Source organism: Pezoporus occidentalis, unplaced genomic scaffold, assembly GCF_034315485.1.
Source record: "Pezoporus occidentalis ecotype Australia unplaced genomic scaffold, CSIRO_AGI_Poc_V1 ctg25, whole genome shotgun sequence".
NCBI lineage: Eukaryota > Metazoa > Chordata > Aves > Psittaciformes > Psittacidae > Pezoporus > Pezoporus occidentalis.
In genome coordinates, this window is record NW_026914394.1 from 2,567,721 (window position 1) to 2,587,804 (window position 20,084).

Here is a 20,084-nt window from a genome sequence, read left to right on the forward strand (position 1 = left end):
GTGTTGTGCCCAAAATGAATTTGAGAGACCACAAATTCACCTGGAAGATTGATTTAATGGTCTGAGAGTCAGAACATTAACTCTGTATCACTCAACTCTGGACCGGCCCCTCTTCTTCCATTTGTGCTATTCTTCATAGCTCAAGCCATGCCATCTTTTGCTACCTAGAGTGGGAAAGCACTGCATGTCACCCCCTCACAGCTCACCGACATCCAAGATGCACTAGAGCAATTAAAAGTGAGAGGATTAGGGAGCAGTGAAGTACGTGTGATGAGAGGCCAGAGAGGCAAGTGGGCTTGCAGGGCTGGTCTGAGCTCACCCATAACAGCATGCAGGACCATTCTGCCATTTAGGAGGTCCCATAGCAGATGGGACAACGCCTGATATTATTCCCAAAGAAAGTAACAAGTGGAAAGAAGAGCTGCTTTCTACAACAAGGCATAAAAGCAATGCTAATTAAACACTGTGCCTGCCTCTCTGCTTTGGCTCAGTGTGCTTCATTGATCCAAAGGCTACAGAGGTGACTGTGGGACAGATTTCATCTTTGGTGTCACTTGGATGATCCTGATAGAAGCACAGCAGGCTGGTGCTGCAGGAAACTAGCCAAGTTACTCCAACAAACTTCTACTTAAGATGCCAAATAGCCCCGATGTACATCAGTTCTTCTTCATCCTCACAGTGAATGGACCGAGTCTCCCTTTGGGTGACAAGAAGCCTGATGCCCTGCTTTGCCCAGTCTTTTGACTTGACACAGCTCTCTACGCATCATCTGGTGTGCTTGTCAAAGGGGAGCAAACAAAATACATCCTGTATGACCCATACTTCACCCAACTCATCCTGTTACCCTTATTTTCAGTCCAGCTCAAAACTTTCCACTACCTGGAACAAAGGAAGAAGCAACCAGCTCGCCTAATGCCGTGGGGAAAACCCTCGGACTGAAGCACTGATGCACACTGAGAGCAAGATGAGTCCTGGATGGGGAGCTCTGTGAGAGGGGAAAAGCATTTGCTGTCTCCTTCGTCTCCTTCGAGTCCCTAAACACACTGCAAAGCCATCACAGATAACACAGCAGCTCGGGGGCAGGAACAGTGGTGTTTACAAAGGGATGGATGGCTTGGAGACAGACTCACACCAGGAGCTGGTCTCCAGCGCCTCTGCCCTGCAGTGGTTTCTGAAGCGTGGAAGTGTTTGTAAACTCCCTCCCACTGTCCCTGTGCCACAGCTCAGCTCTTCCAGGGACATGGGGAGGTGATGAGATCTCTGCTCTGCCTCCCTCAAACACCATCCCTCCGCAGCTAGCTTTCTGTTGATGCGCCCAGTGTGGATTCCTCGCTCCTGACAGGGTTAATTGGCAAGCCCAAGGGGGGAAATGAAATGTTTCTGCTCTGTGGTGGCCTTTTTCTGTCCTTGTTCACTCATGGGGCTGTGGGAAAGCACTAGTTCCTGAAGGGTTAAAGAGCTAGCAGAGCAGGTAGCCAGCTGCTCTAGATCTCTCAGGTTTATCCCTGGCCGGATTCAGGCCCCTGCATGCTGCTCAGGTGCATACTGAAGCCATTACAGGGCCAACACACAACCCCTGCTCTTCTTCAGGGAACAGAGGGCACAGGCCAGGGCCAAGAGGGACAAGCTGTCAGGCACAGTGATGGCCACTAAGGGCCAATTTGCACCCAGCAGAAGGGTGGTTCTGTAGCCCTTCTGCTCTCCCTCTGGGGCTCGGCTTCCACAGAGACACAAGCCCATTCCCAGCTTCTTCCCTCAAAGAACTCTCGTTCCTCTTCCATTTTCATCTAAGTCTCCAATGAAGATTTATTATGGAGTGATTACGCTGTCACCCAAATGAGCAGGGAAATGGAATATCCTTTCTTCTTGCAATCCAGCCACTGGTCCATTTGGCTCTCAGCAAAAAAAGCAGAGGTGGGTTTAGTCCCTTTCCCTTGCAGGTATTGCCTATTTGCATGCTGAAGGCATGTGGGAAAACCCATCAAGAACCAGAACCCTGGGGCATGAAGCTGAGTTATTAGTCACCTATTTCAAACCTGGATGGAACTGGGTGGTCAGTTAAGTGCATGTGCTGCTCCAGGGCAGATTCCCTATCAGCACGGAAGACCAGTCAGCTGTGGCATGAGAAGCAACTGAGAAAAGGCAAAGGGAGCTGTGAGGAGACAGAAATGTCAAAGCAGGATGTAGCAGTTTCCATCCCACACTCAGAAAACAGGAATTTCACACAGGATGACAATTGCCAAGGAGATGAAGCATGCACGGGTACACAAAGGGATTTCTCCTAAGGTTTATTTTTGAGTATTTACTTTTTTTTGGGGGGTGGGAGGGTTGGCTTTGTTTTTAATTTTCATTTCTTTGCAATAAGAATATTCACTTGTCATGTGAGAATGCAGCTGCAGCAGTAGCACTACTCTATACCTGGATGACAAGAACACAAACCCAAATATAAGTAAAAAGAGAACCCAGCTAGTCCAGTTTTGGTGCCCACCTAACAGAAATGCAAATAACAAACACCCTTCATGCTGGATTTCTGACATTACTGGTTAGATTATTAAAATGGTAATCAGTAAAAAGGGCAATTTCAATCAACTTCATCTCCTAAGGAGAAGCCACAGGAGGGAGAGTGAAGGAGTCAGGAGATCTGGTTGTGCAGATTTAGGCAAATCACTTTGCTCTGTATGCTTGTTCCATTCTCCTTTCATCTCACCAGACTGTGTCCTAGCCCCGTGTCACTGTCTAGACAATGCCATTTCTCCTGTCCTGTGTTCTCATCCAAGAAAAGGCTGGGAGAGGAAAGGACAGGCACTGAGCCTGCAAACTCTATACAGAGCCGCAAACAGAACTCAGATCACCAAGTCTTAACGTCCCTAAGTCACCAGCAAATGGCCAGGAAACCCTCTGACAAAACGTACCTCTTTCCTTGCGTTGGTCCAACAGAGAATGACAAGTTGCTATTCTGTTAGCCCAAGCAGCAGCATCCTGCTTGGTGAAGCTGAAGGCTCAGCCCTGCTGATGTGCTGTGCGTGTCTGCACACCACCACTTCTGCTCTCAGTTTGCTTGACAAAATCCAGGAAACCGCACTCAAATGCAGTGTTAAAACCCCTGTTAGGATTGCAGAGCTGAAAGCCTGCAATCGGGAAAGCAGGCAGGAACACCGCAGTTCACCTGAGGCCAGGCAAGGAGCCGGTGATGGAGCTCACAGCCGAGGGCAGGTATCCTGACATGCGGAACTACCCCTTAACACAAGGTCCCTTAATCAAAACAGGACTGAAACATGCCACCAGGGTCACTGCAAACAAAGCTCGCTAGATAAAATACAGCTTTTGGGGGGACTGTTTATGCTAGCAAGGTTTGAGGTTTGTCAGGCTCCCCTAAGGTCCCCCACCAGGCTGCAAGCAGGAGCTGGTGGGATGGGGCTCCCAAACTGCCTGCACTGCAGAGCACACCTGGGAAACAAACAAACTGCGCAGGAACTCTGCCCCTTTGGGTTCTTCTCTTTCTCTCCATATTACCGTGTCGCTGTGCATGTCACCTTGTAACACCGGGTTATTTATCATCACTGAGTGCCTAGATTGGCCTGCTAGAGAAAAATCAAAGAAAGCAGCAGGGGCTGAGGTTTGATGAGAAGGAAACAAATTCTTCCCTTCGGGAAGCATGCGTACTGCTCTGCTACCCCATACGAACCCACACATGCACACACACAGTCCAAGGCTGCTCCTCTTCCTCTACCAGCAGGCTTCGTTTAGTCTGCCGAGTCCCTGTTCTTCTCCCTTTTCTCTGCTCAGACTCAGTGCCTCGTTTCTATGGATTTCTGTGTCAGCTCCCTCAAGGATATTTGCTGGAATGGACACATTTATGGGATGACTAACGTTCTGAAAGCAGGTGGTGCTATTATAGTCATACAAAAGCCACCTATTTTTGGCGCCTCGCGCTGTCATCCTGTTAGGCTATACTTTGCTTTGCCTTGTTATCGCACCAGCTTCTCAGCACCATTACTCCAGGCTGCTCCAGTTCCAGGGCTGTCTGCAGAGGACTGATAGAGGGGCACCTTTGTTCACTGCAGTGGTGGCTTGGAGCTCCCACACACAAAGAGAGTCCTGCAAGTTTCTCTCTCTGTCATAATTCAATTCCTTCATGAATGCTGAGAATGTACTAAAGGAAAAAGTTTTGGTATATGTGCATATCTAATGTATGCAAACACTCATATACATTTTCCTATGCAGAGCAGCAGCCTTAAAGTGAAATGTTAGAAGACGGCCATGTTTGCTTTATCCTCATATCATATTTGGGATAATCACTTTGAAAGTCATAAGGTAAATTTTGGGTATTGTTAATTATCTTCAATGGCGTCTGCTCACATGAACTACTTTAACATCTCAACTTGTATTAGCTTGGAAACTCTTAACTTGTCTCACCTCAGTTCTTGGCATGTGATCTTATCTGTCCCTGCACTTCTGGGTTTGGTGTGGTAACACTCTGAGGGTGCTGTACTTATCCTCAGCCACAGGCTGTCTCTGCTTCAATGCCATCTAAGCCCTCGGCACTGAGAAGGAATGCGAGATGAAACACAGGCACAGAGCTTAAATAAAATCACATTATTAGAAGCCACATTTCCTGAACTTCAGTCATGAGACCTTATTTAACTAATAGTGAAGTGACCAGGAAAATACCGTGTCAGCACATGGCGGGTTTAAAGTGCATGTAACAGAGCAGGGACCGCTGCAAAGGCATCCTCAGGCAGACTGAAACCACCAGCATCTCCTATGTCCTTTTCACCTTGAAGGGAGAAGCTGGATTTTCACTTTCAGCTCGGCATTTTGCAAAACCTGGCAATCCTGACTCCAGCTCCTTTTACTCTTAAACCCAGTGGAGGGCAGTACAAATTGTGCTTCCTAAACTGGTTTATGCCACTCCAGCTTGTGTGAGAGCGATTTGCATTCAGAGAGCCTACGGTAAGTACGGAATTATTAATACAGCATTGCACTCAATAGCTAAGACACTGCTTGTTACCAGGGGAAAAACCACCACCCTTCTGCTATAAAGGATCTAAATGGGAATAAGGCTTAGTCTTGTCTCATAGCATAAATGTCCTGACCTGCTGTTCCCTACTTTGTAACACAAATTCAGCTATAATCAATTATGGCTTGAAATGCTCCTTAAACGTAGAGAAAAATCCAAAGCACATGCAAAGGCCTCTGATGGTAACTGATGTGATAAAGCAGCACAGGAAACTCCTTTTTCTTATTAAAGGCTGATTTTAAATCCCTCTGCAGACAGATGCAGTTGCTGTGCTGTGTACTGCTAACCTTGAATTCACATTAACAAGTGTATTGGAACTTTCCTTTTCCAGCTGAGTGCTTGGTATGAGAATTTCTGACAGCGGCTGCATGTTATACTCTCCCTACATTTCATCACCAAACATTCCCTGGCAATCAATAGAGGTCAAATCTAGACCCCATTGGGATTCACAGTGAAAACTATTGACATCAACAGGTCAAGAATAGCCAAGAGACAATTTATACAACAGACAGCAGAAAACATAAACAGGAAAAGGCCACCACATTCTCCGCTGGTGCAAATCAAGATAGATTTACACCAGCTAAAGGGGGAAAAAAGACAAAAGAGAGTAAAAACACCTTTATTTAATGACCTCGGATGCAAACAAAATCTCATCCTAGCCCTCTCACACAGAAAAGCTTTGACTAAGCCAGGCTGATACAACAGGGAGGCTGCTTCTTCTCTGACCGTTCTTGACTGCCAAGGCAGCCTGGGACATAGAGGCGAACCAAAGGAAGAGAAACCCTGCTTTGTTCTTGATTTCGGCAACCATCAGAAAAACATCCGCTTCTCTTCAATCGACTGCCATTGAGGAGCGAAACGTTTCGTGCCAGAAGAGGGCACTTTAACTACAGGCAAGCGTGAGCTGTGCTGCTGGCGCTGACCCAGGCAGGCAGGCAGGCAGACAGGGTGCGGAGGGGGAAATCGCTTCGTTAGGCTCAGCCTTACACTGGAGATAACTACAGGGAGGTGCAGACAGGCACCAGGCTGCTGGACCTCCCCTGTCCTCCTAAGAGTGCACACCGAGTGCTTGTCCTCACTGGTTTTGCTGCCTCGGACTTAAGCTTAAGTCCCCCCTCTACCAGCAAAGATCTGGAGATTGTACTCCTGGGTCACAGGCTCTGCATCAGGCCAGGATTATTTTGGGATAGAAAGTAATTGTCCCACCAAAAGCACAACTACTGAGCCCCAGCAGGCCCTACATCCCTGGTTTCACCAGCAGTATGGATTGTGTGCCAGCTGAAATTCTCCCTGTGCTGGAGCATTTCACAGCAGCTCTCCCATACAGACTCTCTGGTGTGTAATAACATTTAAACTGGCTCCAGCCGTTCTCCCAGCAGAGGCATTAGTTGAGCCTCTTTCCTTTGCTCAGCTGCCTGTTCTCCTAAAACTTGCCAAACTTAATACCTCTGAGAACTCTTTCTGATGGAACCAAAAAAAAATAGGCTCAGAAGTTTTGGGGTGAATGTATATGAAACACACACATGCCAACTGCTCAGCAAAAGGATCCTGAACACAGGGACTGCTTTTCCAACTCTATCAGCTGGTTCAAAAACAGACTGGTCCTCTCTACAAAGCTTACTCATTGAAGCACATACACTTCTCCCATCCCTCCAGGCACAACAGGATCAGCCATGCCTCATCTCCTTAGAAAAATCTTGACAACATACATTTCAGAGATTATGCAAAAACCTAAATTAGAGGTAAGAAAGACCAGAAGAGATAGAGAAAAACAAGCCAAATGATAGAGAGTATGAGAATTTAGTCTTGCTTTGAGAGTTTTGTTTCTTTTCTGTGGTGTTCTCTATGATGAATTTCAAGCTATTTTCTTGTTGGAGAGTAATAGCCAATGTATCCGAATCAGTCCATAAACTCCCACTGCACATCTATCTATATCATCTAATACTCGGTGGCTGCCTTAAAGTAGTTAGTCCTCTGTTTGCATCTCAAAAGTTTCCAGACACATAAATAAACCAAGCACGGATAAAATGGGTCTGAAGGTCTGTTTCTCAGATGGCCAGATCAGCAGCTGCCTCAGTTTATTGGCAGTTCATTTATCATCTCAAGAAAAATATTGATGGTTCTGGAGACACAGGCCCTTTCTGTGTCCTGGTTGAAGGAAAGCTGTCCTTCTGGGCAGGCTTTGGAAAGAAAGTCAATGCAACAGATTCTACTTGGCAGACATGTGAGGGATGCAGCACAAAGAGGAATCATTAAGTAAGGAAGAAGGGACACTAGGATGATAGCCCAGAAATAGCCCAATCTGAAGTCTTCACAGTATCACAGCAAATGTATGAGACTGTGAGACTGCTAACAGGCACAGTCATGGGCATCTTCTCAAGGGGAGGTATTGCTGCTACACGGTAAGAGACAAGGAGCCTGAAGGTGTATTCTGCCAATAGAACGAGCCACTGACCAGACCTTGAAGAAATCCACAGAAAATCCAAGATTAAAAGGCTTGAAAACAGGAATAATGGGACTGAAGTACTGTATACTTTCTCCCTTTGGGCTGGCAGAACCACACAGTCCTGGCTCCTCCTAGGAGTGTTAGCAGCCCATCTGCTTCCATCACCAGGAAGACTGGATCCTCTAAGCCATGCCCATCCCCTGCTTTGTTTAAACCAGACACATTCCACTTGAACAGCCTGTTTAAGGATTTATTAAAAGGAAGATTGAGATTTGCCATGTATTGATATGGTGGAAAGAGATCTAACTTTGCACATGTCCTCCAACGTTTCTGCAGAGAAATATATGCACAAACCAGTCCAATGTAAGCTTTTGCTCCACGTGACACTCTGCTGCCCTGCAGATCCTTCTTTGCTATATGAGAGCTCTTGAGTAGTTAACATACACACTGGATTTCTTGAGGGTGAAGGAAAGATGAATGGATTGTCACCTATTATTTGGTCTTTTGTGGCACAGGTGACAGTTGCTGGTTTAATAAGGATTGCTTAGTTTTCAGCCAGATGACCAAAACTCAAGCCTATGATGAACAGTAGATTCAGTTATTTAACAAGCTTGGAATCCCTCCTAAGTTTTGGGAAAAAGAAGAGTAGAGCAGAACACACACAGGCTGTTAAGTGCCTGAGGAGCTGAGCACATGATTATAGTGTGTACTCTGAAACTGAAAACCATAGCTCTCATTTTGCTGCTTATACTTACTGCCTGTGTGACCTGGGTAGGATTTCTCCTGAGTGCAAGTAAATATCATAATGCACAGCAAATATAGACTGCTATTTGAATTACTGGAGTTGATTCTCCTTGCTTGGCAACTCATAGAATTGTGTATACCTAGAAAGAAAGTGTAAGGTGCTATAAAAAGTCTGAAAATGAAGCAATGATTCTGATCTGATATTTTTTTCTGCTTATGGTATACAGGATAAATATTTGGACAACAAATAACTAGGTAGGTTAGGAAACTTTAAATATGGAAAAAGAAGTATCTGAGTGCCATGGGGAAAGGGTACGGGGATCAATGCTGCTTCCACTGTAACAATTAGGAATCATAAAATAAAGCTTGTGGGTGGTAGGCTTAAAACAAACAAGATATTATTAAGCTGAGGAAATCCCTAGCAAGGAATGCTGTGGATGCTAAAAATGTATACAGGTTCATGGGGGACAAATCCATTGAGTGTTACTGCAAACATAATCAACATGTGGGTATTGGTCTCTTCTCGCACACAGCAAGCAATAGGACCAGAGGAAATGGCCTCAAGCTGTCAGGGAAGGTTTAGATCAGATATTAGGAAAAATTTCTTCACTAAAAGGGTTGTCAAGCATTGGAACAGGTCGCCCAGGGAAGTGGTGGAGTCACCATCCCTGAAGGTACTTAAAAGATGTGTAGAGGTGGCACTTAGGGACACAGTTTAGTAGTGGACTTGGCAGTGGTAGGTTAAAGGTTGAACCCAATGATATCAAAGGTCTTTTCCAACCTAAACAGTTCTACAGTTCTAAACATCTCTGGCCCACTAATTGCTAGAAGATGGAAAAATATTATGGGGAAGTATTGACCAGGAAGGAAGGGATATGTGGGATCTGTTTTCTGTAACTTTCATGCCTGCTGTCCTCTGATTTCTAACAACAGAGACGCACCTGTCCCTAATGGAGAGATTAATTTTGGTCTCTTTACTCATTCAACCAGCTATTTTCATGAAACTCATAGGAATGTAATATCTCTAAGACCTTTATCACTGTCAAATTCAGTTGCAATTGGTCAAACAGCTAAGACAGACACACAGACAAAAAGACACTCATTTCTTTGCGGACATTCCTAAAAACCATCTCCAATTCCTGTCCAGGATGTTTGTGTTTGGGACTAAAGAAGAAGTAGTAGTTAAAAAATAACATCTGCTCTCACCCTAGAATTCCCTTTAACCACCAATAAGCCCTGCTGAGCCTTCAGGTGGAAAAAATGTAAAAGCAATAAATGAATAGTTTAGGTGAAAGACAGCGCAAAGTGAACAAAAAGCAGAGCCTGGGTGTGACTCATTGATGATCTGTCACCTGCAAAAAATCAGATGAGATGACAGAAGGGTGTGGGATAGGGGTAACAACCTGAAACTGCAATCAAGATGGTGAGGATACAGACACAAGATAAAAGGTGCAGGGGAGAAGGCTTAGCCAGAAGTGAAGAGATACAGAGAAGAGGAAAAGGATGACAAGCATGCAGACACACAAACACCACTCCAGGCTGGCAGAAAAGCAGAGACCTATCACAGAGACATTGCTTTTTGGAAAACGCCTTGTTCTGAATGGCTTTTTCTTTCTCTTAATTCCCATTGACATTTGGGAAAGCTCCAGAGCAGAACACAAGCTAAAGCCCTGTCCCAACCTAAATCTTCAACCCACAGACATTACTCTTTAGTCATATTAACCACTCCCCTCAGACATTTCCAACAAATTATTAATATCTTTTAAGCCCTGCTCTCCGTTGCCTTTCAGATTAGCCTTGCCCTTTCCTTTGCACTTAAGTTTAGCAAGTGTTACTAATAGGAATTTAACATTTACCAAAGAATTATTTTAACTATGGGTCTAATAGCATTTGTATGGTGTTCTGAATACCCAAGAGCCTCACCATCAGTTCTATATGCTTAGTTTTTTCCTAAGTTGCTTATAAGACAAAGGAAAAATGCAAGTTTATAGAAAAGCCAGTTCACAAAGAGAGGCCTTCAAAACCTTGAAAGACAGTTCCAAGAGGGATAGCAGTGCCAGGAGGGAGCTTCCCCACTTGTTTATATAAGCCACAAGTCTGCCATCACTCATGTAATCAACTTCATCTTCCAACCATTCAATGAAAGCATCACTTGGGCTTGGTCTAAGTTATTTTCTCCTGTGTGCAAAAGGAATACTTATAGAAAAAGGTAATAATTTTTATTATTAACTTGCAAATTTATGATTTTTTTAATATACCGTTATGAAACCATTTTGAATAAGACAGTTATGTGCTTGCATGCCACTGATTTAGCTGGCTTGATAGCACCATAAGTCATTGACAGCTTGAATGGAAAGCCCTGATGAGGATTTTCATCAGTAGAATCATAGAATAATTAGGGTTGGAAAGGACCTTAAGATCATCCAGTTCCAACCCCCCTGCCATGGCCAGGGACACCTCACACTAAATCATATCACCCAAGGCCTCGCCCAACCTGGTCTTGAACACCGCCAGGGATGGAGCATTCACAATCTCCCTGGGCAACCCATTCCAGTGCCTCAGCACCCTAACAGGAAAGAATTTCCTCCTTATATCCAATCTAAACTTCCCCTGCTTAAGTTTTAACCCGTTACCCCTCAATGACTATTTGGCACCAGTTAGCATGCATTTTCTCAACAGAAACCCCAAAGGCTGCAAGGGATATAAGATCATTTTTAGAGCTGGGCTTCCTCATCTTGGCTGGCTTATAAGGATCAGGTACCTTCCAGTACCTAAAGGGACCTACAAGAAAGCTGGAGAAGGACTTTTTACAAGTACATGTAGTGAGAAGACAGGAGGGAACGGTTTTAAATTGAAAGAGGGTAAATTTAGATTTGATATTAGGAAAAAAATCTTAACTGTGACGGTGGTGACGTGCTGGAATAGGTTGCCCAGAGAAGCTGTGGCTGCCCCATCCCTTGCAGTGTTCAAGGCCAGATTGGACAGGGCTTGGAGCAACCTGGTCTAGCGTGAGATGTCCCTGCCCATTGCAGGGGGTTGGAACTAGATAATCTTCAAGGTCCCTTCCAAGCCAGACCATTCTTTGATCAGTCTTTCTGTGTCACTGGATACAGCCATACCTAGGCCAAAGAGCACGTTTTCCACCAGCACCGAGTTGGAGACAGTTGGCAGGGACAGTATTTGTACATATGTCTCTGTAAGATGCTTATGCTCCCACTTTCCACAAGGTCCCTACTCCCAAATAAGCTTGTAAATGTTGATGGCTCTCAAGTCAATCTGTGCAAATGTCCTAGTCGAGGCTCACAGCTACTGAAGTCTTTCTGGTCTTCAGAGAAGATAAGCTCCTGTATTTATGTCTAATACTGACTTAAGAGCATTTCTATGAGTCTGAATATGCACCCTCTTTTCATTCTGGTCCCATAACAACCATCTCTTCTCTTCCCTGTACTTTACTATCCATAGGAAAGAAGCCTGTATACACAAGAGGAAGAAATTTAATCTACACCCTCATGGGATACTCCTTTACAATGCTCAGGACAATGCAACTGGAGCAAACCATGGTGCTCATGCTTGTGCCTTAAAACCTAATAGGGCAGGTAGGCTCTTAGTGCCTCTGATGCTTTCATTCCCCTCAAAACTAGATCTTCAGCTTAGAAACTCCATTTCCCTTCTACTTAAAAAGAGTGCGTGAGTCTGACCTGCTCTCCATCCTTTCCCACGTGAAGCCATGGAAATGCTTACCAAACAGGCAGCATGGAAAGCACCTGGGCACACAGGGAAATAAACCAGTTACTCCAGACCACTCTTACTGCAGCAGTTAACTGCAAGACCATTTCCCCACTCACATGCATGGTATTTGATACCTGCCTCCTAGCCAAAAGGTGACTGGAATCATATGGTTAAATCTCCAGGAAATACTTTGAAGATGCCTTCCAAGACTGATATTCTACATTTAAGGAAAGGAGAAAAAAAGAAGAATCTTTCTTTAAAAGCAAGAAACACCTTTATGATAACACTTTGAACTTTTATAGCATTTTTCATCTGAGGCTATCACAGCACTTCAGGACACAGATGCCAAGAAATCCATTACAAAAACTATAGATATTCCTAAATTGACTATAGTCACTTGCCTTAATTTCCATTTCTTTACTGGTACTCCCTGATGGTGCCCACATAGACTGATGCCATCAATGCTACATGCAACTAGATAAACAAATCTGCACACAAGTCTATACTATGCCCCACAACCAGGCTCTCTTACAGTAAAATAAGTATATTTCTACAGCATTTGCCACTGTATTGAACTCTATGAGGGAAAGAGCTGTGCATACTGCAACACTGTGTACTGCTTTGTGTTTTCATTCCACTGCACTTCATTAAACAGACCTTCGCTGTTCCTTAATTTTCTTTGAGCAGGTCCCCCTGTATATACCCAACATGAACAAATACACAGATTCCTTCTGGGTATGAACCAACAGCTGCAACACTGAAAAATATCAGCTCCTTATATCATTAACTGAGTTTCCATGGTGCCCTGGGGCAGAGATATTGATGCTTGACAGCATTATCACTATAAAGTAACTTTACAACTCTATAATTTAACTCTCTGCTTTCAGTAATATTAAGAGCATTTGAAATTGTAGCTGTAAAACCTTGACACTTTCACACAGACTTGGGAGTTGAAAGAGGATTTGTTTTCTTTCCTCAAAGACAGCCCAAAACATGGTACTGAGAAATAACCAAATACTGGAGAGATAATGAGCAAGGAGGTCACTCTTATGAAAATATGCGGGATTATGATTAATGCCACTTTTTGTAACACACAGAAAGGAGCCTGTTTCTAGGAGCTTAGCAGAAGAAGAATGAAGATGTAGACTTCTGGAGGTCTTTTCCTGAGTATGTGCCTGATTTACTTTGAAACCATCTTGGTAACAAGCTCTAACTCAAGTTCAGACATAAGCCACACTGGATAACCTCTGCAGAGCTCCCTCAGCTTTATCAGCACAGCCTTTCATACCTAATTGGCTTTTGCTGGTAATGTTGCTTTTACTGGGTGGGAACGAACCTGCAAGGGCCATAATCTGGCTCATGAGGATCTTCTCTTAAGGATATCACTAACAGAGCTAGGAGGATCAGGACAGGCAGTTGCCAAAAAAAGAAATGTTAAAAAGCCCAAAATAACCAAGTACATGTGCCCTAGAGGCCTGGCAGGTCCACCAGGCTCTAAAAGTTACAGTTGTGTTTACTGGAATGGCAGTTGCATACAGATTTCTTTTCCCCAGGACAGGCATTTACTGAGATCCAAATACTCTTTAAAAGGAATCTGGATATAAGCAAATGACTGTTTACTCCAGGGGATTTAACTTCCCAAGTCCCCAGTCAAGCAGCAGGCTGATATTCTGCTTGAAGCTAAGAATAGAATTGAACCTAGTGGTCTCAATTGTGCCAAGACTCTAAGATAAGAGCTCCTTTTAGGCACCTGAAGAAACTCTAGTCAATTCAAGCTTTCATTCTGTGGCTACAGCCACATAAATACATTTTTAATGTCCATAAACAGGAGAGAGAGTTCAGCAGTGCAACTAAACCCTGTTTAAGGGATGCAAAGCTTCCAATTCAACGCATTCAGTGAAATGGAAAATACGAAGTTGATACCTTTGCATGTTGGTTCAGCTATACTGTTTTGAAGTATTGAGATAATTCCTCAGCTGTTTGTAATGTGAAAAGACCTACCTTGGGATAACATTAGTAACATCTCTTTCTTCTGTACTCTCCACCCATGGCTTCCAAAATGGTGTGGGGTTTGTGGGACTTTTTGTGGGTTTTCTGTTTGTTTGTTCACAAGAGAAGTTTCATTAAATTCATTCTTTATCGAATGCATTTATCGAGTTCGTTAAATCAAAGAGGTGAAATGATGTTCTTAGAAAAGCCGTACAAAGGAGAAACTGTTCCACCAGATCCTCAGGCCAGAGTTCCAGTCTCCTATTCCACCCAGAAGTGATTTCAGCGAGCAAATCCGTACACATAGATGACTAAAAGCCTGTCTTTGCATGAGGGCCTTCCCTGCCTCAAGGAAGCTTAGAGTTAAGATTAAGATACACAAAAAAGCCATGGACATGCTGACAACAGTGATGCTCACCCGTCTCGATAATGATTCTCCCCTGCAGCTACCAGGCTACAGTCATACCAGTTCTTGCCAGGTCTCAGTCATTTCTATCTGCCTACCCCATGGCTAGTCCTTGGAAGAGTAAAACCTGTTTTTTTGGGAAAGAGAGTAAAAAAAGAGAGTAAAAAGCTCTCTTATGGGCTGCCTGCTGTGCAGCAGGGATCCAGTTCAAACACTAAAACATGAATCCAATAGATTTGAAAGCTGTTGATGTGCGACTCCTTTATTGGCCACTCTCAGGTCAGGCTGTGATGGCTGCTGATCAGCAGCTGCAGAGAAAAGCAATTCTGGGTGTGTTATCAGAGCAGCACTCAGTCCTGCAGCTGGGCATTCACCCTCTTTTATCCTTTGTTCCCTGCCCAGCTATGAGGCTGGTGTGTACCTAGACAGCTCAGCAGTTGAGCTGCTGGTGGTGAATGTTACAGAGTGGTTTACATGCCTTGTGTCATAAGCCCTCTAAATGCCTAGTAAAACATGGTATTTAATGGAAGCATATCAGCTCATTTTAAAGCTTCTTCACCTGGCGCTGAGCAAACTGTTGCTGTGCTGCCTTTTTAATCAGTTACCACCAAATGTGTGTATGTGTGAGAAGGGTTTTAAACATTTCTCTGTCCGCTTCCAGGCAACTAACCGACAAGCCTGCAATCCTCTTATTATGCTTTCAAAACAGAGTCCATTCACTGTTATCTGCAGCGCACGTTATCATAGAGTATTCTGCAGAGCCAGGCTTATAGAACATATCCCTAATGTTTCTCATACACCAGCCATATATCAGTTAGACACAGACCTACCACGCACACACATACCTCTGAAGGAATGCATAACAGGGCGTTCAGGAACTTACACCTGGTGCAGTGCTTTGCTTGCAGGATGAAAATACAACAGACACTCCAGCAGTAACCATTACTGCTATTATGCTAATTGAGACCTGGGACATTCATGCAACCATGTTAACTGTCTATGTTAGAAGAGGCCAGAAGTCCAACACTCTGCAGGATGCTGTTATCCCAAACATAGACACCCTCCACAGACTCTTGAAAGATCCTTCGCTCCTGGATTTCATTTAAATAGTGCAGCCTCAGGCGCAAATTTGTTTTATAGAACATACCAGGTGTCATCCTCTAAATTCTGAACATTTAAGGTATTTCATTTAGGAGAATACATTCAATCATACTAACTGAAGTAATTTGGATCAGGTTTTCACTTTTAATGGTACATTCCCTTCCTTTAAATTTCCTTACTTTTCTTATTGAAAGAAAAGCTACTTTCCACGCTGTCAGTAACTGTGTTATTCAAATAACACCAGACTGGAAGTCTGTCTCCCATTTTCATGCATGTAAGGTATCCATTTATCTCAATAATTACAAAGTATGTTTCAGCCGCACGAATCTAAACAAAATGCATAATTTTCCCAACGATAACTATATCCATTGCAGGCTCACATAGAGGTTTGTATAGATCACAAAGTTAGGACATAAACCCCAAGGATCATAAAGAGATTCAAACCAAAAAACGTCACAAGAGACCTAATCCACTTCCATAATAGCATGAAAGGGGGTAGTACTATGATCTTATTTGCCACAAATGCTGTAAAGGAAAGAAGCTGACAGAACTACGTGTCACCAGTGCAAAGAGAAGACTATTCAGAGTTTGTTCACTTTGTTTACCTGTCAATGGCAGCAATATCAGGCTAAATCGGTATTTTTGTAGAACCTGGAGATCCTCATTTATTTTTGGTCTCTACATGGAGCCAGAATTGCTGGTTTCAGAATATGGGGTGTGATCTGCTTTGTAGTCTCCCTTCAAGGCCATGGGTTCCCTGAACTTGAGGCTGAGTCTCAGTCAGCACTTCTTAATCCAACATTAGCTTTGAACAATTCTAGTGTCCCTGATCCTGTTTCTATTACAACAAAACAAAGCAAAACAAAAACCCACACAACCCACTAACATCACAGTGGGATGAACAACATCCTGAGAAATATGTCTTTGAAGGCAGATCTCCTGAATACTTGCCCTATCGGTTCACGGTTTTTGGGTTCACTGTATTTCTGTCATTTATTTGCTTGACTTGCTGCCTGCATGTAGCTAGATAGTTAATAGAAGCATGCCTGTCCTTGGAGGCCAATATGAACTGACTGACTGTGTCTTTGGTTCAGGTCCATTAAAAAATCTGAGCATTAATTAATCACTGACTTGCAATAGCTTGGAGGAGCTGTTCAGGCTAAATTGGAATGCTCTGCAATTGTTTTACTTTTGGTCACAAGCATATCGGTGATATGAAACTTCTCCTCTGCCAGGATAGGATGTGCGTAGATCCAGGCAGTCCTGTGTTAGAGCAGAGCAGCCTAAAGACTGCTTCAAGCAGCTCTATTTCTTTCTCTAACTAGGAATATGCACACATAAGGAAGAGCTGTCTTAAGCAGCAGTCTTATAGAATCCTTCCATTGAAAAGGAAAATGCCAGTGAAGTGTACTACACGGGCCAAGAGGCTTTCCTGCTTGTTTCTGCCAGCCCAGCCAAAACCAGCTTCTTTTCCTTTTTCACTCAGCTAGGTGAAACCATACCTGTCAAAAGGAAGCTGCTGCTTGAGCTTCCCATACATCACCACCAAAGAGGATCTGCCTGTGTTCTGGGGCCTGTTTGCTGTGCTCTAGCTGCTGATGGTCACAACAAATGAACTGAGAATGATGCAGCTCTGTCTGCAGAAGGCAAGGCAAGCAAATACAGAGAGATGTCAGACCCCACACTTGAAACCTTTGTAATGTGAAGCACAAAACAAGTGTCTTTATTGAAAAGGAAACTAAGCTGGTATGACCTACATGTCATGAAGAAAAACATATTCAAGGGAATCGTGATCTCATTGTATAGGGACTCTTCCCACTCCTCACAGCAAAATGTGTTCTTGATAAATAAGGAATATAAATAAGTAGTTATCAGTACAATGAGTACTAAGTGAGAAAGAAAGTTAAAGGTGAAACTAAGACATGTTCTTAAAACACCAAAATAAGAAAATAAATACATAAACCTAACAGTTACAACATTTTTTTCCTCACTGGCAAGATATACTACAAACATGTAAGTTGCAAGAAGCTATTCCTTGGAATCAGCCTGTATTTCAAATGCTCAAGTCAAACAAGTCACCTTAATATATTCATCCCGCTCCTTCCCCCAGATTTCACTTTCAGTGGAGAAACCAAACCAGAAACCCACAAATGATCTAGATTTACTCTCCATGCTCCCTGTTTCTCACTCTTAGTCCCACACAGTGTGCACGTATGTATGGATGGTGAAGAATTATGTCTCATATTAAAATGTCCCCCTTACTACCCTAAAGCTATAAATCTTCCCCAACTTCTGAAATGCAGCAGAGAGGTAAATAAGCAATCTCAGGCAATCCTTCTCCTTCTTCAGTGTTTCTAAACCTGTAGAAATTTCAAAAGCGACCAGGATAGAATGACAACATGAAATAACGCACCCAAGCTTGAAGTATTGGCGCTGGTTATTTGATTGAGCACGGTGACAAGAAGAAACAGAAAAACATAAAAACAGATCATAAGAGCAGTCAGAGCAATTCTACAAACCATTGCTACATTGGGATAGCCAGATGGAGAGGTGTTTTTTACGGAATGAGACATTGCTTCCATTTGAGCACTCAAAAATGCGAGCAACTTTGGCAGTTTTGTTTGCAGAGCTCGCTTTCCCTTTCTTTTTCAACTGGCATTAAAGATCTGGCCCTGAGGCAGCCACAGAACCTAATGGATCCTTTAGAGCCTTTTGGCTGCAGTTCAAAGGCAGAGAAGATATTGTAGCTCAGTAACAAAGATGCACTTTCAACTTGCTATTAAAACGATAATACAAACACAGGGATAATGGGAGAATAAGGAGAGAAATGAAAAAAGAAATGGAAGTCTGTGGAAGGGAATGGATCACAGGCTCTTCAGGAGTAGTTCCTGTAATAAGTGTGTGAGACAATCTCCTACAAGAGGGAAATGGCTTATTTGATCTAATATGCCTTTCTCTTCTTGAATTTCCACAGTATGGAGAATCAATATGAGGGAAATTAAAGCATCAGGAGCAGACTCACATTTCCACTTGTGTGTTCCTATCTCAGCAAACTCTTATTGAGATAGAAGTATTTACCTTAAGTGCCTGGTTCACATGTGCTGCAAGAGAAGGAAGGATTTCAAAAGGATACATGCTTCTTCTGTGTAAGGGACAGCAGAAGCAGGTCCTCCCAATACGTAGCTGTAGAATGAGACTTCCAGAGTGTAGCAGTAGGATGTATCATTTAGCAGCCCACCAAGAAAACGCCGACCTGTCCCTGCTTTCACAGCATCTCTGTTGAATGATGTACTGGACTGCAGGAGGAACATAGAAACACGAAGAGTGTTTGTGAGTGGAACAAGTGAAGGGTTGGAAAGGAGTCTGTTAAAATCAAAACCAGTTAAATTCACATTGCCAAATCTCATTTACACTATATAAGACTGCACTATTTTTTGAGTATGGCCTGGAGAGACCATTAACAGAAGCACAGTTCTGTCACACAGACTATAAATAATGCCTTGCAGACTTTCACAAAATTAATCTCAGTTCACTAGTAACATCAGCTTTTCTCCTCCTCTTTTGGATAACACCAAAAAAAGCTTGTCATATGCATGAGCTGAAAGTAAACTTTCCAGACCCTCCATTCTCAACAGATAAGCTGGACAATTATCTGGATATTGGGTTCCTCTCTTCACTGCATTCCCTTGTGTCATAAGCATTCTCCCCTGCCCATTACTCTGGACTCTTTCAAGCAGAGTAGAAATACAGTGGCATTTACATTTTAGTGAAACTTTCTCACCTAAGACATTTGACTAGTTCTTAAACTAGGTCACACAAATTTCCACTTCACTAACTTAAATGTTAACGGGGTGTAGCTCTCTGGGTGCAAAAATATACCACACAACTTTACAGCATTAGCAGTATAGTATGAAAGACAGTATTTTGTGCTACTACTGAAGATCTGGTTTTAAGAAACCTACAGCTCTGAATATTCGTAGAGTGGGATTCATAGAGGGGTGGAAGGGAGGACTCCCAAGAATTCTCATAAATGAGTTTTAGCTTTCCATTGAAGGCATGACTGGAGACTGAAGGGGAGCTCACCTTCAGGTTGACTGAAGTCTCAGTTTGTTCCTGCCAACTAGACAGAAAAATGGATTCTGATTTCATTTCGGTTATCAGAATATGGGTGTAGGGAGCCAGCTCACAGGAAGAAGACAGCAAAGGTGTCAGAACATGATCTTGTGGTTTGTGAGCAGAAGCATCACCCGCAAGGGGAATGAGCTAATTCTATGGCTGAATTTGGCACAGTGAAAACAAAGAAAATGTTGGAGAATTTATTCAGGGCAGACATTAGGAAGACAGAAGAACTCCAGTGATTAGGATACTCAGTTACTGATATGGAGTACCTATAAAGATCTCATCAAGTATGTTTGAGAACAAAGTGTGCAGTTATTTGCTGCATATTGTTCATGTCTTTGGGATACAGTTTGGGCATGACGTCCTTTTCAGTTCTATTTCCCATTATTTCAATCAGGCTAGAAGAAGGTTATGAGTTGAATTCCTCATAGATGATTCTTGAGATGAATCTTACATAATATCTTCATCAGAGTTCTTGGCATGGTAAAGGAGGACCATGCCAACAAAATTTGCTGACATACTGTGGTATG

General features: G+C 43.3%; 1 protein-coding gene across 2 annotated transcripts in view; it reads right to left on the reverse strand.

The window, feature by feature from the left end:
• The window catches only part of LOC134165953 (BEN domain-containing protein 5), a 954,442-nt gene that overhangs the window by 69,634 nt on the left and 864,724 nt on the right, over positions 1 to 20,084 (reverse strand). For both annotated transcript variants that reach the window (XM_062623212.1, XM_062623211.1), the window contains exon 11: positions 18,569 to 18,731. In XM_062623212.1, the coding sequence (XP_062479196.1) occupies positions 18,569 to 18,731 (163 nt within the window). The remainder of the gene's footprint in view (positions 1 to 18,568; positions 18,732 to 20,084) is intronic.